Source organism: Dysidea avara, chromosome 10, assembly GCF_963678975.1.
Source record: "Dysidea avara chromosome 10, odDysAvar1.4, whole genome shotgun sequence".
Classification (NCBI taxonomy): Eukaryota; Metazoa; Porifera; class Demospongiae; order Dictyoceratida; family Dysideidae; genus Dysidea; species Dysidea avara.
In genome coordinates this window covers 15,334,630-15,360,302 of record NC_089281.1, presented here as the reverse complement: position 1 = coordinate 15,360,302, position 25,673 = coordinate 15,334,630, and the positions used below count along the sequence as shown (strand labels likewise).

The window sequence follows — 25,673 nt, the reverse complement described above, 5'->3', positions numbered from 1 at the left end:
CAGGATTGGAAACGGAAGTATTCTACATCATCATTTGTGTACAAAATCCCCAATGTTACATCACAGCCTTTGATGTTATCCGTGTTTCGCCTTACTATGTTGGTACAGATAACTCACTTTCTGTACGAAGTTCACTTCAACTACTTTGCTATGAGGTTGTATTACACACTAATGAAACCGTTAGACTGCAATATATACTGAGGTAAAATGTTTCTGCTGGTTGTAACTTTCATTTTTAAACCGTGTCGGTCGAAAGCGCGGGTCGGACTCGATGAAATTTTTGCTTGTATCTTTTTCACTAGTAAGTATTTAAACTAATTTGTACACCGAGTGCATGTCTCATGGCCATAACTAATAAGTAGAGCCTACTTTATCCAGTGAAACTGCTCTGCTTTGTAGTAAGATGTACCAAAGTAAGCGAAACACGGATCCCACATGCACCCACTTCCGTTTCTAATCCCGGTAAGCATTATTGTATCTATGCCTAGACCTAGATTGGTAGCTAGCCTTCGTCCCCATCTGGAATGGCACATCATATATCCTGGAAAGCACTTGGTCCACCTCTCTGTCTATGTCTCTGTTTACAGATGCATCGGGCAGCCTTGGCTGGGGGGCCTATTAGTCTGGACATTGGATTCAATCACACTGGTCAGGTGACCAAGTAAACAGTGGCACAGTCTGGAAGGAACTATTTGCTATAGCTTCTGCAGTGAACACCTGGGGCCACCATTGGCCTAAAAAGAAGGTCTTGGTCCATTGCGATAATCAGGATGTAGTAGAAATTTGGAAGAAAAGTACCACTAACTGCCCAGAAGTCATTTCCCTTTTCCACATGTTCTAATTTTTGTGCAGCACAATATAACATACACGTGATTGTTACTTATATAGCAGGCACAGGTAACTGCATTGCTGATGCTCTCTCTCGCTTTCAGGTCCACCATTTTCACCAACTTGCTCCAAGAGCAGCCACCAATCCCAATACCATCCGTGCATGGCCGATCCAGCTCTTGAGGGATTGCTCAGCCATTGTCAATCCTTAGGGGTTGCTCCATCCACAAGCAAAACGTATCAAGGAGGAGTGAGAACTCTTCAGCAATTCTGCAACTGATACATAGTTGCAGCCTTTCCAGCCTCACCACTTACCTTGCATTATTTTTGCTGTTATATGGCATGCCAGGTGTCATACAAAACTATCAAGGTATACCTTGCTGGCATACACCTGGGTCACATAAAGAGAGGCTTTGAGGACCCCACGGAGGATGAACTGCTCCACCTATTGTGCACTGGCATCAAACGATCACAAGGTGTATCATCGCACACTTGCCTACCAATAACCATCACTGTGCTTCAGACACTGAAGTCACAACTTAGTCTGAATCCTTCATTCTCCCCCCTGGAAAAGTGTCTACTCTGGGCAGCCTTCATGCTAGCATTTTACGGATTCCTGAGAGATAGCGAATTTGCAACTCCAAATCTGACTTGACGGCACATACAGCTTGATACACTGTACTGATAGAGCAGTCTAAAACTGATCGTTTTAGACATGGCCATACCATTGCTATTCATGCTAGTGGTACATCCACATACCCGCACTTCAACTTTATGTTTCGGCAATTCTACCACTCCAAGATGATTCACCAGTGTTCAAGGGTGGCAGATTTCTCCCATTAGATAGGCAGCACCTGACAAATACCATTCGCCACCTTTTACTGAAAACTAAGTACAGTCATCATCAATATTCCAGCCACAGTTTCAGAAGTGGTGCAGCAACCACTGCCGCTGCAGCAGGGATACCAGATTGGTTAATCAAGATATTAGGAAGATGGGGTAGTAACGCATACCAAGTATATATACACTCCTTTCCAGCAATGATGCAGTCTGTATCTGCACTCCTAGCTCACGCCAACATCTCTAATATAGACAAGGCAGCCACTGCACAATAATATCCACTAATATGGTATGTTGACTGATGGTGCTCATGTGCAGCTTGATATGCTGATTGTATGTGTACTGCTCAATATGCTGATTGTATGTGTACTACTCGACATGCTCACTGTATGTGTATGCTCGACATGCTCAATGTATGTGTACTGCTAGATATGCTGATTGTATGTGTACTGCTCAATAGGCTGATTGCATGTGTACTGCTCGATATGCTCATTGCCTGTGTACTGCTTGACATGCTCACTGTATGTGTACTGCTCGACATGCTCACTGTATGTGTACTGCTCGACATGCTCACTGTATATGTACTGCTCAATATGCTCATTGTATGTGTACTGCTCAATATGCTCATTGTATGTGTACTGCTTGATATGCTCATTGTAGGTGTACTGTTGAGATGCTTATTGTATCTATGTTGCTCCCCTTGTATGGGTGTGTGTGTGTGTGTGTGTGTACCTGCTACAAAATTTTTGGGAAATTGGACACACTAAAGCTGCTTGGCCAGGTAGATTGACCATGATACTCGTTTCATAATAGCCACAGACATTAAATGACAAATGTAATGCAGAAGCCATGTACTAACTGGGTCAGGCACTTCACTTAGCCGCGTTCTGGGCTGCTGAATGTTTCCCAAATTAAGCCAAGCATGCACCCAGGCTTGGGTAAGCACAGCCAACATAAAAGGATGTTAATAAATGCCGGTCTCGTATAAGTCACTGGCTTTACTTTAATGACCAGGATCAAAAGCAGCTTGAAAGGAACAAATGCCCTGGCCATAATTTGAGACAATATAGTATTTGTCCATACTTTTTTCATTAATCAGAAACCTTGTCCACATATTTACTTGCATACAGGCACACACCACGTATACAAGCCCATGTACATACACACATTATCACATGCACACATGCGCACACACTATGAAGTGTTCTACTTTATTTTCCAGGAGAACAAGACACCCTTTGAACTAGCTGTAGAAGAAGATCAGAGTGGAATTGTCAGTTACTTTTTCAAGGAGCTTCATGTAGAAACTTCACAGTTTGATGAGGTATGAAAATAATAACATGTGCTAATGTCTTCTGCAACTAACCAGTGATACACAATAATCATATAGTACGGTAGTACTGTATAGCAGAGAAAGTGTGGATTTTTCATAGAGTTGAATTTAGAGTGTACACAAAGTATACCTTGTTACTTTTTTTTTCAGAATAGTATACCTTGTTCGCTGCTTGGCAAATTGCAGCAGTTTAAAAATATAATGCAAAACTCATGGAACAGATTTTATTAAAAATCTCAAACTATAACAACAGTGTAAGTAAAAATACATGGATTTGGTCCCAGTACAATTTTCTCGAATAGAACAGTCATGCATGTATTCTAATAGAACAGTCAAGTAAAGTACTAGAGCTGTACCGATATGGGTGTACTAGGGCTGAGCGATACTGCCATTTTAATATCATGATCGATACTAAAGCCACTATTTACGATACTGAATAGTTCACGATACTGAATAGTTCACGATACTTACAAATAAGTCAATCATAGCTGGTGCTACATAGTGTATTCCTCAGTATTCCTGCAGGAAGTCTTTAAAGGTAGCATCAAACTAGCCACTATCATCCTTGTTTACAATAACAATTATTGTAACACATGCTTTGAGGTTATGTTATGGTGTTCATACCTCTCTGCAGGGGTAACCAGGTTATGACTTACAAGGATTCTTGAACCTAGTACAGCATAACAAATGGATTTTTAATGACAATAATGTACAGGCATGGTATCACGATAGTTAATAACAAAATATTGTGATATCAATACTTTCAAAGTATCGCGATATATCGCTAAAACGGTAGTATCGCTCAGCCCTAGCATGTATTGATATCCGATATGAATACCACTAAAAGAAGCCAATAACTGATAGTTGATCCAATATTTGCATTACATAAACAAAAGTCATAGATAGTCTATGCAAAAGTGTACATTTACCTACTCTACAACAACATGTGGATATATTCATTACTCACTGTATGCCTGTGGTGATAGTGGCTTGGATTTCTATTGTGCAATCCAGACAATTAGGCATTCACAAACATTTTTATACATACCCATAAAGCCTTAAACGGATATTTCTGCATTACTCTGCATTTTATTGGCTTGTACAAAGGCTGGTACAGTAGGTTTCCTTGGTTTACCTATGACTGTTCTTTTATATTACAAAGGTACTATATAATTTAAGACTGATAAGCTTTCCAGCAGCAAACACTAGAATCGTGTGTATTTGTATGGTTTCTTGTAGTGTAGCGCTTGCTGTACAGTGAACAATAATAAGCCACTGCCACTAAACAGCCACATGGATAATGTAGAAAACCAATATATAATTCGTTTATGTACAAACTATTGCTGTATAAATATCGGTAGCGATATCGGTTCTCTTACTGTTCTGTACCGATACCGATATTGGTAAAAAATGCCATATCGGTGGCCAATATTTTGGCCGATACGATTAACAGTACAGCTCTTGTATACTATACTGTTATAGAACAGTAATAATTTTCAAGATAGTTTGTTGTCATATTATCTGCTAACATCCAGCTTCCAAGAGCTAGAAATAAGACTGCTAATTGTGGTCAAATACCAAATTTGGGCATAAGCAATATAAGAACTTTGCTTTGAGCTTGTAAGATGCTGACACAAATGCCATACACACATACTTAATACTGCAAACTGATGGCTTAAAATTCTGATGGTTAAAATTATAACCCTTGAACTGTTAGCTGACTTACCCTTCCCGTCTTCATTCTGAGAAATTAGTATTCCTTCATTTTAGTTTACAATTCAAGCACTGGTCTCGCATTTCTTTCATATTAGCTTGACAAGCATAGCAACCCAAATATGCTTTCAGAGCAACCCAAACCCTTCAACTAGTTTCTATGATTTTTTGTTAGCTAAATTTTCTATTTCATGTTGCTTCAGCCTGAGATGTGCCTTTTCTCCAATCACAGCAACTAAAATGCATGCATCATGGACTCACCTTTTTCCTACCTTTGTAATGCTGTGGACGTAGCAAAACAAATGGATTGGCCACTTCACATCTCAGTATTTGATAGTCAGGTCATGCATTCAGTCACCCAGTAAATATTTTTTGATGTGTCTGGTGTCATTCTTTTCCTTTGTTGCAGTATGTGCTGGTCCTCCAGTATCAAATTGTTATTACACTCAAGTGAGCAAAATGGGTAAAGAAAAATTAGAAAGTTTACATTTGTGTAGGAATCATAGAAATATAAAGCAATGGAACAAGGAAAGTAGTCTAGCTACAACTGCAGCTATACTAGTGGAAATTTAATTCCTACTTCAGTCTGATATGGTATATTATTGAGAGGTCTAAAGTAGAACCACTAGTATAGCTGCAGGTGTAGATAACCTCTCTGGTTTTATTGCTTTTATTTCAGAGTCTGTGATCCATCATATACTTGTATACATGTGTATGACTCCTTTCAATTTCAGTGTAATGCCTATGCTATAACCACACACATGCATGAATGTGCACACACGCATGCACACACAAAACAAAATAAAAGCAAAACCTTCAGATGCCTTGCTAGCATGGTCATGCCTACCCAGTGGACCACCACTGGGACACCTGTGTGGTGCTATGGGACAGTGCAGGCAAATCCTCCTGGGATAGAACTAGTAATCCGCAGAAGGTGTGGGCACCCAAAGTCCCACCTGGACCTCTTCACCCACTATGTGAGATATAGACAGTTGGCATATGCTTCCCCAGTTGACACCAGGTCCCCCCCCCCACACACACACACATGCACACAAACATTGCTATTAAGTACGGCTAACAATAATAGCATTGTTTCTGCTCATCTGTCTGTAAATATGTAGCTATGCACTGCTTTCATATTCATCATAAGTGTACTAATCTGGTTTGTTTGTATAATAGAACAAGTTACCATATAGCTGGGTTTTTTTACCACATGGGAAATGTGATGGACAGGTGCACTGTGGCTGTGTGGTGTTGAAATAGTGTGGGACATCTGCCATACATCCTCTCAGGGTTGTCAGTTTGTTCTTGCTTTGTAATAATCAAGTTATAGGAGCAAGAAGTACTTGAGATACAGTATGTATTAGGCCAGGAAAGTTAGTTTCTCATCACCAGCCTGCATCATGCCACCTCTAAATTTATTACTGCTACATATGATTGATTGTTTGTGCTACCACTTTGATATTTAGACCTTCATTTTCAGCTAAGAAAACATTTTTCCTGGTTCAGAAAGATGATAAAGTGTAAACATAAACTTTAAGAATGCTGTAGTGACAGATATCTTGCTTTTGCTGTAATTTTGGGTGGCTTCATTCATAATAAATAATGAAGAAAATAGAACCACCTGCCCACATCAAAATTGAGGAAGTGGCTGATGAGAAACTATTCATCTACCTGGCCTTGCTATGAATTTAATATAGACATTACTCATAAAATAAATCTTTGCAGTAAAAAAAAAACTGCCATGCAGTATAAAAAGTCTTTACTTAGTGTAGCTCTATATTATGTAGAGTGCATGGTTTATTAAATGGCTCATTACTGTGTTTTGTGTCAATGTGTAGGAAATGAAGAAGAAAATCAGTTCATTGTTGGACAAGGCTTCTGGCCAGGACACTTCTACTTCACATGACACAACATCATCAGCTAACACAGGTAGGTATGATGTAATGATCGTGGTAATGAGGTGTCATTGCCATATTGACCAGATCATCTGAGTGTTGAAGATGTCACTGAGGGTTACATGGATGGAGAGTTACTGGGACCAGATGTACGTGTTGCCCTGTTGGGGGCAGAGGGCTCTGGCAAGACCTGTTTGTCCCATACTCTAGTTGGAAAAGATTACCAGGACACACCTCCTACTGAGGGAGCAGACCACATGGAGATAGTGGTGGAGAGTACCACTGACTGGCAACCATTAACTGATGAACAGAAACTAGATCACCTTGAAAAACAGAAATGTTTAGAAGCCATGTACATGTCAGCTACAAGACGACGACAACCTGCTAGTATTGCTACCTCCTCTTACATGTCATCAACTCTACCAGTGATGCCAGCAGCCATTCCTGGAGCTACTCCCTCTACACTGCCATACTGTACACCAGCTTCAAAGCAGACATTATATCTTTCTCCTACTTTACTCTCTTCCATGTCACCATCGTACTCTGGTCACTCCTTTCCTGCAGTCCAACCTGTCTCACTCAATTCATCAATTCCTTCTTTTGCTGAGGATTCATTGTATCCTTCTAAATATTCAGCTTCAGGCCCTTCTCAAGGTACTTCTTTGTCAAAGAGAATGTCACCCCCAATATCAAAAAAGCAAAAAATGTCTACTTCAAAGTTATCGCATCATAAAAATGAGCTACTGTCTATTAAAAAGTTTCAAAGTTTAAAAGCGATTAGGGAAAAATACAACCCCAACAAAAAGTATATCAATATCTGGGACTTCGCTGGCCAAGCAGTGTTCCAGCACACACATGGAATTTTTGTTTCAGAACATGTTGTCTGTTTAATAGTGTTTGATGCTAGCTTATCACTAGATGAGGTACCTGAACGACGTTACCCAGATGATCACACACCACGTAGAACTGTCCTGCAAACAATCTGTTATTGGATGGAACTAATTAGTTCTCGTGTGAGCCAGCCTAGCACTTCTGACAAGGATCATTCTGTCCGTCTTCCAACCTTCATTCTTGTTGGTACCCATCTTGATAAACTACATCCTGACATAGCTATAGCAGAAATAATTGCTTTTACCAAGTTCGTTCCACGATTCAAGAAGGAACTTGCTAATAAGCCATTTTCTCTACACCTAGCTGGGTCAAAAAAGGATAACTTGTTTGAAAGGGGATCACCATCTCTCTTTTTTGTCTGTAACCAACAACAGAAACGTATTCCCGAAATCATTAATGCACTCAAACGAGTAGTCATGCAATCAGCCTCCATTACAAGGCAAACCCGTCCTACAAGGTATGTGGAGGTAGAGAGAAAGTTGATGTTACTTTCTATTCAGGAAAAAGTATATATTATAGGTCTTACCGAGTTAGCTGAAGTTGCCAAAAGTTGTGGCTTACCTACAAAGCAAGAGGCTCTGTTAAAAGTTACTAGCTATCTCCATCATAAAGGAGCTCTTCTTCACTTTCATGAAGTTCCCTCTCTTGCCAACACAATCATTTTGTCTCCTCACTGGATGGCCAAATTATTAACGTATGTTCTTACTGACTTGACCTGTTGGCCCGCAAACCTACAACTAGTTAAATATGCTGAACGGAGACAAAAGGAAGGTTTGCTGGAAGAGGAACTAATAGACTGGAGCGTTGAACAATTCAATAAGAGTGAATTATCCAGTAACCGTATCATTGCTGAATGCCACAGCCTACCAGTAGTGGAGCTTTTTATTAAATTCCTTTTGATTGTTGACATAACCCAATCTTCTTTAGCTGGTAAAAAGCCTAGGAGTAAAAGAAAGAGATTGTTCTTGGTCCCTCACCTATTGCCATTTGAGGAGCTACCACCATCTAAAGTGGCCTCCTTCAAATTTCTCTTCTACTTCCCTGGTCACTTTATCCCAGACAATCTTGTTGATCAGTTGATTGTCAAATGTGCTCGATGGAACAATGATCGTCACTATGATCTGTTAAGGTGAGAAGTTGTGTAGTTGTAGTTTATTTGATTAATGATTCGGTGTAGGTTATCATACCAGTGGGTGTGTCTTAACCTTGGACAATATCAAGTGTATGAAGTAAAGCCAGTTGATCAGCATTATTACATAGAATTGACCATCATTCCTGACCCTGCAATGCCTCCAGGGTATGAGGTGGAGTCTTATAAGGAGAGTAGAGAGTTGATTACAGCAGTCAAAGAGTTCATTGATGATCTCATGAAGGAACACATGACAGCAATTGTTGAGGAGTCTCCAGTCGAATGTTTTATTGCTTGTCCTTGTTGTGATAAACTTCACATCAAGTTGGAAATCTTTTGTACCACAGGAAGTGCTTATTGTCCAACTAGAAGAGATTACTGTTCCTTACCCAAATATCACAAGATATTATCAACAAAAGGTATTCTAAGTAACTGTTATTCTACTAGGGGCTGGAGCAAATATTAATTTTTGGTAACCAAATATTCTGTACGACAAACAAACAGAGCTTCGAACTTTACAGTGAAAAGCTAATGACTTAATAGTTCCTTATAGTTGATGTTCTGGTCACAGAAACATTATAACTGTCCAAATAACAAACCAATGCAAAAGAGAGGATTTATGAAACCACATGGTGATTAAATTAACAAGTATAGTATATAAAAGGGCATATCATCAGAAAAAAAAAGTTCAAATAGTTGTTCGGGCATAGTAGTATCGTACATAATTGTTCAAACTGTTTGTTCCATACTACCTGTGATCAATTAACCGTCTTGTCATTCCAGCTGATGGACTTACTCATTCAACTACAACATCACTACCCACACCAAATCAAAGTAAGCTCCCTATATACCATATATGGTAGTGTAGTTGTATGGTGTTTGTGTAGAGCCTATAATGAGGTTACTGAAGAAATTTGTCATCCCCAAGATTGCTGCAAAGTGGAAGGATGTTGCTGACTTTCTTGACTATGATCTCAACACTATTGACATTATAGAAGACCAGTGCAGAGGTAATTGTGAGAAGTGTTCTGACAAACTATTCAGGGACTGGCTCAGTACTAACCATGGGGTGGAGCCAAAGACCTGGACTACACTGCTTATGAGGATGAAAAGTATCGAGTGTTTAGCTGTAGCTACTAGTGACATTGAACAGGAGTTAAGATTCGCAAACAATTAAAAAATCTATATGTGTTTCAATGTTGTCTGTAATGTGTAACCATACAAATAAAAATGTATTATGTTTTGGCTATAAATCTTATACCTGGAAATCCTGGGACCCAGCCCATTCAATAATGGCTAGTATACATATCTCAAACTCCCTGTGAAAGTTTTGGTCTGGCCTTGCAGAAAGTTTATTACACTATCATAATTACAGTGACAATAGTTGTACGTATGCACATGGTGATGGGAATCAAGGTGTTTTAAAAGTAATGTATTATTGTACATTAATGTTTAAGAAGCTTTGATTACCATACAACCCTTGTCCAATTAATGTAATATTGTCATGTAGTGTTACAGGCAATACAAAGCCATGACCACATGTTCAAGTAGGCATGTCAAGTAACCAATACAGCTGCAGATGACTAAAATTAATTAATTAATCTTTAAACTCTACAACAATCAGCTAAGGATTACTGCATATAGTTGTCATGGTATAGTGTAGGACTATATAGCTAGATGTTGTCTTCAACAATGAACTCACCTATATTATTATGTGAAATGGACTATATTATGTGAAATGGACTGGTGTGTATCCATGATTACATCCACTGAACAAATTGTAGATCCTGCAGTTACTGTGCGTGCAGTCAAGACCATCTCTGGTACATGATGTGATCAGACTTCATAGTAGGGTAGTTATAGTCTCCTCTAGAGTTGGCTGGCTGGAGACTGCCTCATGATCATGAGTCATGACTTACAGATGGAGTGTTAAAGGTTGGAATGGCAGCTTTTGCAAAATATATTAGTTCAATATGTACAGGCAAGATTGATGAAAAATGTCTTGGTGAAAGTTTGTTGATGGGTATACAGTTAGACATAAAATTCATTCTTGCAGCTGACCAGGGAGCATGCACAGTATAGTGTGAGTATATAGGGACGTGTTGATTTTGCTGGCAAGTGCACAACACAGCGTCCTGTATGTCCACTGTCAAGTGGATACAGCAGCACACTATACACACAGGAAATGACTTCATATTTGTGGTCTCATGTGATCACATTCCATCAGGTGCAGGAAGTGTATTTCTATGGTTAGTGGAACTGTAAAAAGAATTGCTGTAAAGAAAATTATTTGAAGAAAAAAAATATATATAGACCAACACGTCCCTATTAAGTGCGAGATGTTAGAAATGACCAAAACACGAACCCCCACAAACAATTGAGAATAACTCCAGTTGTGATTTATAAAAACCACCAAATTTCACCAGTTATACTACTTGTAAACATATTGAAGATTAACAACTTTTAAAATCAAAACTCTAACCCCCTAAATTTGGGGGAGCAGACTTAATTAGAGTATTTTGTTTTGACACTAGTACTTATTTAGAAATTTGGTTTTACCCACTGGCTCTGATTTTACAGTAAAGGTTCCTTTTGTTAAGAGCTACATTTTTTTGTTAGACAGATTTTTGAATTTTGATTTCGTTTTGTATATAGAGAAAAATACTAAGTGCACTTTTTCCCAATAACCATGCTGAGTTATACCTCACATTTTGGTGCAGAAACGTGTCACAAGATATATATGTGAAAATTTGGTAAGACAGGTTTCTGAAAATCAGTTTTTGATGACGTGTACTTTTGCTGCCTCCCATGAAAACTAAATCAATTGTACATGTATCTCTTTATATGGAACCACCCTCATGATTATGTTGAGGTTATAGCATTACAATGCAGAAATTTTTCATGATTCATTTCTAATGTCTCATACTAGAGATTCCAGTAATACATACTAGATTAAAGCTATATAGCTACTCATTGAAGTTCCCAACTGATAGGTTGTGATATGCAAAGTAATTACCTTATATAGAACACTCAGTTCTTCTGGTAATAGACTTGTGAACTTTTAATTAGTGCAGTCAATTTGCAGTGTATACAAGAAATTGGATATCACTCATTTCTCATCAGTCTTTTTTTTTACTCACACCATCCTGACCTTTAAAATCAGGACACCTCTCCAATCTGGTTCCAAAATAGAGGGGCCTACTGTATATGGTGTGTATGCATACACAAAAAGTTTCATTACTTCAGAAAGCTATGTTCCATATGCATGCTATTTTTATGGTCCATTAAAACTCGTTAAGTTTCACATAGTAAATCATTTAAAGGCTTGTATCAGAATAAATAATAGCTACACAAATTTTTGTTTTAAACAGATTTTCACTTTAGTGCCATGGAAAAGAGTAAGTAAAACAGCAGTGTACAAAATCTATTCTAATATGAACAGTCAGAGCGAAAACAACTCAATCTTCGATTCACACATATCCCATAACCATAATAGCAGTCACTACCTCTATATGTACATACATCACACTTGTATGTTTTCCCTCCAAACCAAACTCAACAGTGCATACACAACACAATGGTATTATTTACAAGAACATTATTTCAATTACAGTGATATCATGTGGTGTGCAATAAATAGTGATAGGGGAGGGCATTTTTTGGGGGGTTATTCTGGAGGAGGACGGTGTTCCTCATCTTCAGCTTTCCTCCTGAGCTCAGCTTCCTTCTTCTCGATCTTTGCTATTAGATCTGATGAAGGAACAGAGACACTAACAACACACACTACAAAATAATTGATGATGCATCATATTCCTGCAGCTATTATAATTTCACAAGTGGTTACTTATAATAACTCTTACGTTAGCTAAATCTTACTGTCTGATGCAACGCTACATTCCAGAAATACAATCTGGCCACACCAATCAGCAAAATAGGTGTGCAATTGCCTAAATAGCAATGAAGGTAGGTACTCTTATCCAAAGGTATGACTGCAAAATCAATCGTGTTACCAAAAGTGAAGCACTACTAGCACTATAATCTGCTGCTATACAGCATTTTCCCAACAAGAACTGCAAGGAGCTGGTAAATAACTGATCCATATTCAGGGATGGCTCTAGGGGAGTTTCTGAGGTTTCCGGAAACCAGTCACGTTCAGATCGAGATACTCTAATAGAGCAGTCACTAATAAAGCAGTCACAGTGTTCTGAGCAGCAGCATAGCTAGCTATGTAAGTATAATTACGTACTTTTTGTTTTGATATTTGTCTATAAAACTCATCAGACCCTATCTTGCTGACTATTGACTTCACAAATAAAACAAGAAGGTAAGATAGTGGTCTGGCCAAGCAAGTTATTGTCAAAGGAGTTCCCTTGCTCAGCTTTACTCAAAGCAAGAAAGGATCCATCTGCCGCTTCACATATGTTGACTCTACAACTATTACAAATTATGGCTATCCTATGTAATAGGCTAGTGTCCTGGTCTAACTTGCCAACACTTCCAGTCTTCCACACACAGTTAGCCAATAAAATAAAATTTCGGTGGAAAACATAACTTTATCTACAGTACAGCACTAACTGGACCATGCACCAACCAGTGAATGAAGTCAAAAATAAAAACAGTATCATACAACAGGAATTTTGACGGAAGTCAAGTTGATGAATCCATACTTCATCAGCTTCGATGAATTAAATGTTGACAAATTTAACTGATATGTCAATTTTTTTTTGTCAAAATTTCCTATAGGCAACCAGCCTCACAAGACTATTTATTTATTAGTCACTACCCCATATAGGACCATCAAGAAGTCTGTGAAGCAGGGAGAGTCAGACACATAACACTAAATACTGTGGTGAATGTAGAAAACATCTATATATGACTTATGTACATGATTTATCACTTAACTAACTGGATTAGTCAAAGTATAGTAATTGTTCTTAGCAGAGATTTCCATTAGCGCTATATCAATCAGACATTCATATAATTATGTGGAAAAACCAGTTTTATTGCCCACGACAGCAGATTTGATTTTTCAAAAGCTACACGAATGAATTATATAAATTTCACAATCAAAATCAGCTAGACTACTTTAGTGGTGATTCGTACGAGTGGTCTGGGGCCCTAATGGAGCTCTGGCCACACTGGGGATGGCTGCATGTAGCTTCAACCATTGGTGAGCTAAATACTTAAAACTTACATTTCTTGACACTTTAAAATTTTGGCTATAAGACTAGTTTTCCCACATGATGTATTACAATTGAAGCTCATTTACTGATTTACACAGTCCCAATTCAATCACTTTAAATAGAACACTTCGGACAAATGCTCTTATTTCTAGACACCATTCACCATTATAGAATGTGCTACAGTAAGTACAGTTCTATTCACAAGTTATGCTCACCATCAGCGATAAAGACATCATTAATTTTGTATAACTAACAACAAGTATATATACCTGTCTCTTGCCCACATACCTTTTGCAGGATTAAACACTCCATTAGTTTGCTTGCTACACACAGCACACTTCATTGACTTCTTAAACTGCTTCAGAGCGCATACTTCACAGAAGTAATGCCCGCACCTGAGAGAGAGACATGTAAACTACACTGTACTCAGTACTCTCAAAACAACACCCACTTTGTTATCACTGGATTCTTGAATCTCTCCCGACACAGGAAACAAGCAAATGGCAACTGGTCATCTTCATCACTGGATGAGATGACATAAGCGTCGTCATCTGTGATAACCCAAACTCACAATCACACCTGATGTTGTTGTGTGCAAGTGTGTGTGTACCTTCTGGTTTCTCATTCTCTTCAAACTCTCTGTCCAGCTGCCAGCCACTCTTGTAGTCACTGCGGTCATGTAGAAACTTGCAAGAGTCTACACACAATACAACCAGCACAATTCAGTAGAAATGTAGAAATATAAAAACTACCAATTTAAAAATGTAGTAGGGGTCCAGTGATAAAATGGAGTGAAACAAGAGATGATGTTAGCTATGAGGGAAAATCCCTACTTGGCATTGTAGTAATGTGGGAAATCCATTAAAAAACATGTTAATTTAGGAATTTTCCCACATTGCTACAATGCCAAGTACAGTCTGCTAGACGCATCAAATAGTTTCATGAGGCCTAAATATGCTCCTTCAAGGAAAGTGTTGATACAGAAAAAAAAAATGATTTCCTGGCATGAAAACGAAGACAACCATTTAATTGAAGAAGATAAAGGCATGACAAAATGCAGAAGGCAGGCATTCGTCAAAACCACAAAAGGTACATCCCACTTATGAGTTTGTTGTTGTGGCAGGAAAAGGTGGCTGTGTACACTACCTTGCTTGGTCTCTAGCCCTGTGACTGTGGTCAAGCAATGAGGCAGGCAGGCAGACCAAAATATTATTTTTGACGATTTTCTATATCTGGCTGCTTGTATTTTCTTGTTTTTACCACTGCAAAACTATTCTGTAAAAGTGATGTTCATTTAGCATATAATATTTCTATGATGGTTTATAGATGTGGTAATTCTAGTGGGAACCTTACTAAACACTTAACACTACTACTGTACTGCTTGATAAGTAGGCTGCCATCTCTCATGTAAAAGGTTAAGCAGTTTTACACTCACAATGTCAAACTCCCTCTCTGATAGGAGATTAGAGACCAGCCCGTTGTGTATATATTCTCTACAAGTACACAAAAAATTTTGAAAATTTTCAACTAGAGTAGGGACCATAGCACATCGATAAAAAGTACTGAAACAAGCTGGAGTAGTGTATTAAATCACAAAGAAGTGTTGTGCTCAAGATACCATAATGGAAATGCACAGTAGGGATATAACACTTCTTATTGTTTTACTGTGGTTTAATATCGTGCACTACTCCAGCTTGTACTGTTTATTATGGTCCCTACCAGTGGCGTAGCCAGACTTTTTGCCATGCCCGGGCACTGGGCAGGCAAGCCATTCAACTCTGTGCAACACACATACACATACCCATCTTCATATGGACATCAATAGACATTTTAAAATATTGTACATCACTACCTACGTATATACTCTACCTACACTAACTGTATGCAAGATAATAACCTTACTAATTGCAACCGCTAGCTATTGTCTTCTTATCACATACATACAATGGTGTCTTAATACCAGACTAGCAGTGAATTTGAATGAAAGCATGGAGCGCTTATAGTAGACTACCCGCATCACGTGATGACTTTAAACTGGAGATAATCAGTCTACAAACAGGAAAAGGAAATAAATGCTGACTATAAAAAAAGTACTCCATACCGTCTGAACTATCAGTCTAAGCCCCAGTATCCATACACACAGCTTGAATGGGTTCCCACATTTCATAACTTCGCATCAATTCGAATTTTCATCAAGGTTTTCATCACACAGTGCATACTTCACCACAAACATGAAGGCACACTGTCCCTATCTGTGTAGAAAAATTTCTGTCTAGTCCTTCATCACGATGCTGACCGCGTTTCAGTCATGTGATCTCGTTTCTATTTATTGCTATTCATAGCCATTAATACCACAATCAAATAACTTACAGTAAAACCCCAGGGGGAAACCCGGTTACTGCTGACCAGCCAGAAAGAAAGCATTGGCGAAGTGAACACGCAGTAAGTTGTGTTAGCTATTCTTGTATATTATAATTAAGTGATTGTTCATCAGTGATTCAGCCCACCTCCTTAGCTAATTACTCTGGGTAGCTGATGGTAGGGCAAAGTGACTTGATGCTCGGGCAATGCCCTGGCTTGCCTGGGTCTGGCTACGCCACTGATCCCTATTCTAGCTGAAATTTTTTTTGTGTACTTGTGAAAAAACGGACGGTTTCCGTTACAAAGGGAAGCCATCACGTGCCACCACCAAATCGACATCTTTCACTGTCAGCAAAGATGAATGGGACACAAAGGAGGACACTGTAAGTCAATGAAGAATGCATTGTACGTACTGCGGTATGCCAAAAGGCACACATCCAGCTGAAGCGATGTCAAACAATGAAAAAATCAAGCCTGCAGCCTTAGCCGTTATCAAGTTGTGCTTGTCTGAAGGCATCAGTCAATACAGTCACTAGAAAATTACATTTAAAATTTCACAGCAATTTGTTGAAAAAATTCATAGCAACTTGTTGAAAGCATTTCGAGTTGATCTGAAGGCTTGTTTGGGCTTACCTGGAGTTTAACCTAACCAATACTGCTTCTTCGTCGTCAGGGAAAAGTGAGGCAGATTTTAGGGTGATGTCTTTTCATGGGCCACACCCAACCTTTGTGGTCTCTACTATACAGTACTATCATACTGATGATACAAAGATGTCCAAATTATCAAGGCACCCTCATGTAAAGGACACTTTGGAGCTTTAACTAAATGTCTGGATTATAAGGATATCCTACTAATACATCCCACTGTAAAGTGTACAGCACATAAGAACAGATTAAAATGAATGTGTGCTGGAGATCATTACACTGTACAATTCATTCCACTATTTCTGGTACAATACCTCCAAATCCACAGTAACCAGTTTCCTTCCAATCTTTACAGATATCTGGCTGATAGTCCCAACGTACAGTAGCTCGCAGGTGCAGGGGAGCCCTGATGGGTCCTTTCCTGTTCATCCCACTAGAAGCATTACCCTGTACTGTGTCCTTTTTCTCGTAATACTGCAGGTAATTCCCCTGCCCACGATATACCTTGTCATCCACTTTTCCCTCCAAATTCTGTACAAAATGATGTCATTATAATTAACAGCCAGTTGACTACAGGACTTATTACAATAGGTGGGATTACTAAATGCTATAAACAGCTATTGTCTGAAAGTAAATACTTAGTTTTACAAAGGTCCATGGAAGTACAGTAAGAGATTTTCAATAACACTATCTCAGTCAACATGATAGTAAGCTACAAACACAGTTGTTACCTTGTTAATCTTCTGAGACTTCTCAAACAATGCCTGTGCATCTTGGTCATGTTCTGTTTCTATTTGGAGCACAGAAGTAGCACCCTGATCTTGGGGACCTTCCGGTTGCTATGAAAAGAAGTACAGCTAAGACATAATTATCTTAATGACTGAAATCCTGCATAGCAGGGATCCTACCTTTGATTTGGAACTACGGAAAGAGAAAGTAGTTAGTTTCTTATCATCCTCATCATCGCTGCTCATAACATCTTGTATTTCACCCTTATTACTCCCCCTCACATTGTTTGTCTACACAACATCAAGAGAATGAACTGCTATAGGAAGCATGCCCTAACAACTATTATTAATTAGTCCATTTTCAGTTCATTTACACACTAAGATTTCTTGCTAGTACCATTTAATTAATTAATTATTTTTGGTAAAACATTGTACAAATGTGCACTTAATATAAAAACCCTTTAATGGCAAGACGTCAATGTTTACATAGTGGTTGAATGCAGAGAAGATCTCAGCTGTTGTGGCTTCCTTGGTGTATGCCTGAATTGCATGTTGCGGGGGATCAAGTCACCACTGGGTCTGGGAATTTTTCTACATTCTTCACAGTTTTAGATATGTGATTCTGACTTCCTGTATTTACAGTAGCCTTCTCACAGGTCCCTAGTAGGAAAGCACTTAATACATTGTGCCTTATATACCAATTCCTAATTTACAGAAAATCAAAAATGAAACTGTTGCCAATGTTCATCAAGTTTTTCTTAAATAGAAAAACATTGGGTGACTGTACTACATCTCTTGGGAGGCTATTCCAATCATTGACCACTCTTTGAGAAAAGCTATATTTCCTGATAGCAGTCAGTTTTCTTTAAGGAGCAAGTTAGTTTGCATGAGTTGCTCTACCAAAGAATATTATATGTGACAGACAAATCTGCTGTTGAGAAAAGCCAGGGATCACTGATAGCAAGGTCGGATGAGGATATTGACAAGCGGTTAGCTCAGGCTTTAAAAGCTTAAGCTTTTGGTGCCCTGAGAAAAGTAACAAGAGGATATATAATTCATGTGTGTTTATGCATGCTGAAACCCTCTGAAGAGACACTACAGAAGACTTTCCACCATAAGTGTATTAGGACAAACAGGCAGCAATGCACTGAACATGTCACAATGGCAGAATTGAGGAGAAGGTGGCGAGATACAGAGATGATTGTAGACAAGATCAGAATAAAGAGACTAGAGTGGCTTGGCCAATTGGCAAGGATGGCAGACAAGACGTCCAAGACTATTCTTTTAAATGGCCGTCTGAGCCCTTTCTGTGTTTACCCCTCCTGGTAAATTAGAATGAATTGGTACACATGTGCAGATAATCAACCCACCCCCGAAGGTGTAACTACAATACTTTTTGGCTGATGATCTGTTCACCTTTGTGGTTGATCATTTTGAAATAAGCACTACAATGTCCCAACACATTCACTGTTGTAGCTACTACTCACCTTCTCCACTAGTCCTCCCTTCCTGGACCGTTTGGTCACCTTCACTACAGCAGACTCTTCATCACTATCATCTGAATGACACAATGCAAATAACAAACATGTAAACACTAAACAAACCAGGAATGGTTCTAGGGGTCTCACCGGCTCCAGAAACCAGCCAGCCTTTTAAAATTGAAAAATGAAGATTGAAATACTCTAATAGAACAGTCAGAGTACGTCACTCAAGAGTAATTTGTGGTACAGTTGTAAAGTAACCTTTAGAAGTCAAACCTCATAGATTACTTTGGTTTGTCACAAAATCGCCTTCAAGCATATTAAGCTTCCTCTAAAAAAATCATTACCATTTTCAGGATTTAAAATTCTGCTGACTGGGGAACTGGGAAAATTCTGGGGAACTGTTTTTGGGTTTAAATCTATCTTTCTATGAAGGACTGGAATGGTAAGATTCAACTGTGAAGCAATGTTGTGATGTAACTTTAACTCATACATACTTGATGGTCAGAGTAAAATGTCTGGATCCTCCACTGTATCAGAAAATGGCTGATCAGCTATGACCTTACATGGGCAAAGCAGCTGTTATTCTATTATGGAGTTGGAAACCAGTTAACGATTTCTTTAGAACCATTCCTGTTAATGGAAATACTAAACGATATGATGTAACACTGCTAACAACCTTGTAATAAAATACTACTACACTTTCTGTCTGGATATTGCTACTCATATTGTATACTATACAAATTTTTATTTATTAAGTTACAGCACAAGTGCTGAAGGTCTGTAGGACACCTGATCCTACAGCCTGTTTAAAGTTGTTACATAAAGTGTGTTTGAAAAGGTGGAGAAAGCAGAAAAAATCATGAACCGGACCTGGCACATATTGTGTTGTGTATTGTGTTAACCCGTGTGATTAGTATACACAAACATAGTATGTAACATGTGGTACCCAATGTTCAAATGGACACAAAATCCACAGTACACTAATGCGCATACTTTAGTCTGAGAAAGGTCAGTCATGCACCATCAAACATCTTATAACTTCACATATACGACATCTCCATCAACACAAGTGTGAATTGTTTGATATACACAAACTGCAAAAATAATGCTTCTCTTTCAATAGAGCAGCTATCATTTAATCTAAGGTACTAATTTTACTCTTTTGGGGATAACCTTCTAAATTGATTTGTTAATAAACTGAATTTTGACCTGAATATTTCTCAGATAAAATTTTTCACTGTTAAAGTAAACACAGCGAACCTTGCTCACCATACTGCTATTCAGCATCACAGTACTGTACAGGGTTATTAGGGATCATGGAGGTTTGCACTATTGACCAATACCTTCATGGCACCTTGGCAGTATTGGTTAGTACAACTAAGGCACAAGTGCCTTCAATGCAGCACAAAATTCTTCGAATAGATTGCTACAAAACTTTTCAAATATATTATTAAATGGAATTTTCTGCTGACTGTCTGATGCTAACCGACAAGTGAAACTCAATAATGGCTAAAGGCTACAGACTTGATTTTAACACATCAGCTTAACACCAACATGTGAAAGTAATAAAAGAGGGGAGGTCGTCTACACCTCCAGATACACTAGTGGACATTTAATTCCTAATTTGGTGTATAGTAAAAGAGTTAGTGTAGCTGTAAGTGTAGGCAACCTCCCTTGTTTCATAACTTTTGTGCCTAATTAAACTTTACGTTCTTTGTACTTGATGACGACTGGTGAATACCACATCAAAATATACCATATAAATTAATTTTGCACCTGAACCTGAGCCTCAACTATATCAATTGCTGAAAAGTAATGTGGCCATTTTCAGTTATGTTTACCCTGTTGTTTAACGAATCAACACATTGTACTGTCAGTGAAAAGAAATGGGTGGTAGAGGAGGACAAAAGTAACTCCATGATTCATGCATGGTATGTACAGTACTGCAGTATGCCAAAAAACATCTCTATGATCCCTAACTAAACTTTAAATTCTCTTGTACCTGTATTATGTATGTAATATGGACCAAAGTTGAAGATTGAAGTCAAACGAACTTTTTTTTTTAAGTTTCTGATCACACCCTTTGACCTTTACTTCATCATCAATTACAGAAATTTTATGGTAAACAACTATGATGACTTCAAATCACTCCAAAGTGTTGATTGCTATTTTCAAATCTTGACAAAACAAAAACTGGTTATGACTTAAACCAAGAGTTAATAATTAACTCTTGCTTAAACATTTTATGATCCAGTAACCTTCTAATACCATTTCTGATTGCACATTACAGGGTAGGCCACACACACTCAAATAAAATACCACTAAGATTTCACAGTTAGATACTCTCCTTTACTATCTAATATTATGAAATCTTAATACCACCATAAGTTGCTTAGTCGTTTTGATACAATTAGCAATGCAGGCAAGGATAACCTTATTGTCATACATACCTTCTCCTGAAGACGTGTACTTTCTCTTTCTGAAAACGGCTGCTCTTCCTCGAGACTTCTTGAAGGTGCACACCTTTGGACCACTGTCAACACCACTCATTGCAATCACGACAACTAGGGAAATTCCTTATCTAGCAGCTGCTGGGAGATGTGGTGACCAGCGTAAAACACAAATACCCAGCCAATCAGAACAAACGCTGCTATCACCTAAGGAGAATTTTTTATGTTGTTAAATTGCGTATAGTCCAACAATGCATTGGCCATTAAAATCCTTATTACACACGTAATTCATATTAACATAAATTTATGCGTGAGTCACACGTACAACTGTTGCTAATAAATGAAAAATACATATTATAAACAAAAATTAGACAGTTATGATAATATCCCTATAATCTCTCAGATTTAGGTACTCGTCAATTTGTATGTGTACCTCTCATGTAATTGTATATCTAGACTTTTTTTTCCCCTTTACAGCAGTTTTTCCTTTAAATCAGTGGTCAGCAGGAAATTTGAGAACCTGATCGCTCTTCAAAAATGGGAAAAGCGGTCTGGCCACATCAGACTAATTTGATAATAAATAGCTGTTGCTCAGATCAGATACTGATCCATTTATACAGAATGTTTGCACAAAAATAAAGTCATTGCATGCAATATCCTTGATAATTGGATTTTCAAATTTTTCATTGGTACTATAGCTGTGTATTTTTGTTTGTTTGTTTATTTTGTTTTGTTTTTAAACTACCGGCCTATTTCTTACAACTTTTCACATAGATATGACCATACAAATATTAATTGAAGGTTGAAATATTCCCAGCACTAGTTGTGTTGAGGAATACAGATTATCATAGATCATAGAGATAATACACACCCTGAGGTGTCTATTGTCTCTTTATGCGCCTATCAATGTAATGCCCAACTACCACTGATACGGACTGAGGGTGGGGAAAGGTCGGGGATGGTGGGGGAATTGATCGCTAAATTCCCCCGACATAGCGGGGATTTGTCTTCACTAAAGAAATTCACTCAGACTGCAAAGGTGTGTGCTTTCAGTTTAGGAAGGAGTCTCTCGGGTGCTAGCTATTACGTTCATACCAGAATCCACTTGAACTAACTCATCATTAGACCAACGCCACATGACCGTACAAATCCCCTCCTAGCCCCAGTATTCCCGGGGTTTGCAGGTCGAGACTTGGTCGTAATTTGTATCGCAAGTACTTCCCCAGTAGGTGGGGGAATTGTAGTTTTCAGTGATGTAAATCCCGACCTTAGCCCGTATTAGTGGTAGTCGGGGATTACATTGATAGGTGCATTACACCACATGAAATAATTAATATGTAAGGCGCTTATAACAACAACCACAAAGTCAGTTTATCAATGCAGAAGTCATGTTGTATTAACTCACCAAGTTGAGTAGCCGCTCAGCACTGCTCTGGCTCAGTTTCATGTATCTTAACTGATCAATGGAGGAAGAGGAGGAATGAACCACATTAACGAGCAAATTATAAAAACTGAGGCGCTATAAATATAATGCGCTTAGTGTCACGTGTAATTTAGACGCTAGTGACGATGGGTAACAGCAAATCGAGCAATGGAGGAGGTGATCCGTCTCTGTTGTCCTACTCGCCCCATCAAGAGAATGACTATGTCCCGATTAAGAATGGTAAACACAAACACCACGGCTCTATGGACAAATTAACATATTCAACTAATTCAACTAAAGAGGATTCGTCTCCACGATTACCACCCCCTGTGATAAGGACTAAACCTCGCTCGCAAACAGTTCACGGTAGCAGTACAGAGACATATGAGGCTAGAAGAAGAACATTCATGGAATCGCTAAGCACCAGCAGTATTGATAAAGGAGCGACCGATAGTTTAACTCGCAGAATAGCAAGTATACAGCCAGCAGACGGAGCAGATAACGTGCCGTGTGATTGCACAGTACGAGTACAATTTGACAAGGACGTAAAAACAGTTAATGTGAATAAGTTATTTGAAGTGAGCAGTCGTAATTCTTGTGCACTTGTGTGGGAGTGTTACAAAACACTCCTATCATATAGTGTAGTACATGTATCAGTTAACCTGTATGTGTACCCAGCCTATAAGTACACCGAGATGATTAGAAACAGTTCATTAGTTGTTGGAATGTGTTAGTACTTTCAAGGTGTGTTCATAGTTCCAGTGTAGTATGAATAATGTTACAATCTACAGTACCTTGTGATTGGGTGTTGTCATTTATCACATATGGAATTGTTGTGAGCTTCAGTACTTGTATTTTGGTGTGATATGATGTCACTAAACTTTGGTGATCACATAAATCTGCCCACAACTTTGAAAAGCATTTATTCAAGCATCTTAAATGTGTGTCTTGACTGTCTTCCAGGTTTTGTAACAAAAGAACTCAAAGCCAACGTTTAGGGGCTATGTCTTACTATATATGATGCACAGCCAAACCTCATTACTAATCCATCGTCATGACATGAAAAATATGGCCACTTTCCTTAGCATGTTTGGGACCTATAGGTCACTATGATAAGGTTGTCGTATTGATGAGGTCACCTTAGCTTTGGAACTGTCTTGGCATGGCCACAATAATGAGGTGGTCTTGTTAATGAGGCTGCAAAGTGCACCTGAGCTGTGTACATGGCCACTGTAATGAGGTGGTCTTGTGGTCTTTTTAGTAAGTTAGCTACTATTTATCTTATTTGTCAGGTCCGCTGCTTATCAGTAGATTCCAAACACAATCCTGTTAAAGGGAAAGTCAGCTACGACCCTCGACAGAGACAAGCAGAATTTATACCAGCAAACACGCTGAACCCAAACTCTAAATATTTAGTCAAGGTGCTTGGTAATGGCGTGACGACAACAGAGTGTGCACACAGTCCCAACATAGCTAACATGGAGATCAAATTTGTTACTGGATCACCTTCACCAAAAACTGTAAGAATAAAACTCACTGGAGATGAGAAAGATTTAGAGGTATGGACAATGTAATATTACTCTATGTATTGTGTATGGTGTCAGTGGGTGTATTTGTTTGGTAAACCTCATATGGTTTATGGCTGGGCTATTATAGAAGCAGTAAACAAGCGATCACTACAAGTTTTGGTGTTTCCTTACTGCTTCAGGGAATTTTGTACTGTATAGGCTAGGAGGAATGAAATCATGATAGTGTGCATATATCTGTACTGACAATTTTCAATATGGATAATGTTATGAAAGTAGCAAGTATTTAGTAAAACTGTTTTCCATGTTGCTACTATAAAGGTTGTCCTTTATTAAGCGGCCAAGTTAGTTGAGACCAGATTTGGAAACTATATACATACAGTACATTTGGACCATGTCCTTGTTGGTATCCTGTTTTTTATTATATTGAAATCTGCCAATTTCCTGCCATGCTAATTTAAGAGTCTGACACAAATGAAATGTTTCCTTTAACTTGTTGGTAAACGATTCAAAGAAATAATACACATATTTATGACCAGATAGTTAGGCGATATCCTGCCAAAGATAGTAACTATGCATGTGTACAATTTCTTGACTAATGATGCATCACTTAATCATGTATTACCTAACTGGCTGTGTCTTCCCTGGAATTTAGATAGTAATTTCTGAAGACTTCAAAATGGAGCCTGATAATTCAGGCTATAGAGACGAAATTATCAACAAAAAAGATTTGGCCAGTTTTCAACCCTTGTATCTCTGTAGTCCGGTTCTTGCCAAAGTAGTTGGCCTTACATGTTGGACTCTTTTATAGGTGGTGTACAGGTGTACTGGTAGCTTTGTGGTGTTATTTGATGTTATCAGAGCAGGTCTCAATGTGTACTCTTTCCTGTAGTCTGAAGTAGTTCACATCACAAGTTGTTATGATCCTTTCAATTCATTCATCGCATGGAACGCTCGCAAGTGGGGCATCTCCGGTGAGTTCATCACTGCTGTGAACGTCATGGATGAAGAAGGCCAGCTACATCCCATTAGAAATGACTACGATGTGTTTAGACTTAATGACAATCAAATTGTTTATGTTGAAATCAAAGATTAATATTAGCTACATGTGTTTTTTGTGTGTATGTGTGTGTGTGTGTGCAAAAATGTTGTAACAGAAAATGATTTCAAGAATTTTTACATGATTGTTTTAACTTTAACCAGTGCAGTAATTAGATACATGTACTAGTACTGTCTGTACC

At 38.4% G+C, this 25,673-nt stretch overlaps 3 protein-coding genes across 4 annotated transcripts in view; 2 read left to right on the top strand and 1 right to left on the bottom strand.

Moving 5' to 3' along the window:
• Positions 1 to 9,899, top strand: part of LOC136268485 (uncharacterized) — a 51,702-nt gene extending 41,803 nt beyond the window's left edge. Inside the window, exons 4-9 of the mRNA XM_066063841.1 lie at positions 2,891 to 2,992; positions 6,556 to 6,646; positions 6,700 to 8,632; positions 8,681 to 9,051; positions 9,416 to 9,466; positions 9,520 to 9,899. Coding sequence (XP_065919913.1) covers positions 2,891 to 2,992; positions 6,556 to 6,646; positions 6,700 to 8,632; positions 8,681 to 9,051; positions 9,416 to 9,466; positions 9,520 to 9,809 — 2,838 coding nt within the window. The 3' untranslated portion in view covers positions 9,810 to 9,899. The remainder of the gene's footprint in view (positions 1 to 2,890; positions 2,993 to 6,555; positions 6,647 to 6,699; positions 8,633 to 8,680; positions 9,052 to 9,415; positions 9,467 to 9,519) is intronic.
• A 2,299-nt stretch (positions 9,900 to 12,198) lies between these two features.
• LOC136268472 (E3 ubiquitin-protein ligase RNF113A-like) lies at positions 12,199 to 23,039 on the bottom strand. The gene is made up of 10 exons (XM_066063824.1): positions 22,889 to 23,039; positions 21,484 to 21,690; positions 19,037 to 19,107; positions 17,730 to 17,840; positions 17,553 to 17,660; positions 17,136 to 17,352; positions 14,426 to 14,512; positions 14,267 to 14,366; positions 14,104 to 14,210; positions 12,199 to 12,382 (listed from the first exon to the last, which is right to left on the bottom strand). The coding sequence occupies exons 2-10, from the start codon at positions 21,581 to 21,583 to the stop codon at positions 12,300 to 12,302; spliced, it is 984 nt and encodes a 327-aa protein (XP_065919896.1). The 5' UTR covers positions 21,584 to 21,690; positions 22,889 to 23,039; the 3' UTR covers positions 12,199 to 12,299.
• On the top strand, positions 23,001 to 25,631 carry LOC136268473 (uncharacterized). Of its 2 annotated transcripts, XM_066063826.1 has the most exons (4): positions 23,014 to 23,146; positions 23,207 to 23,484; positions 24,199 to 24,465; positions 25,325 to 25,631. In XM_066063826.1, exons 1-4 carry the CDS (start codon positions 23,053 to 23,055, stop codon positions 25,526 to 25,528), a joined length of 843 nt encoding a protein of 280 aa, XP_065919898.1. In that variant the 5' UTR covers positions 23,014 to 23,052; the 3' UTR covers positions 25,529 to 25,631. The 2 variants fall into 2 exon arrangements, with proteins under 2 accessions (XP_065919897.1, XP_065919898.1); XM_066063825.1 differs by having other exon boundaries at positions 23,001 to 23,484.
• Positions 25,632 to 25,673: the final 42 nt, after the last annotated feature.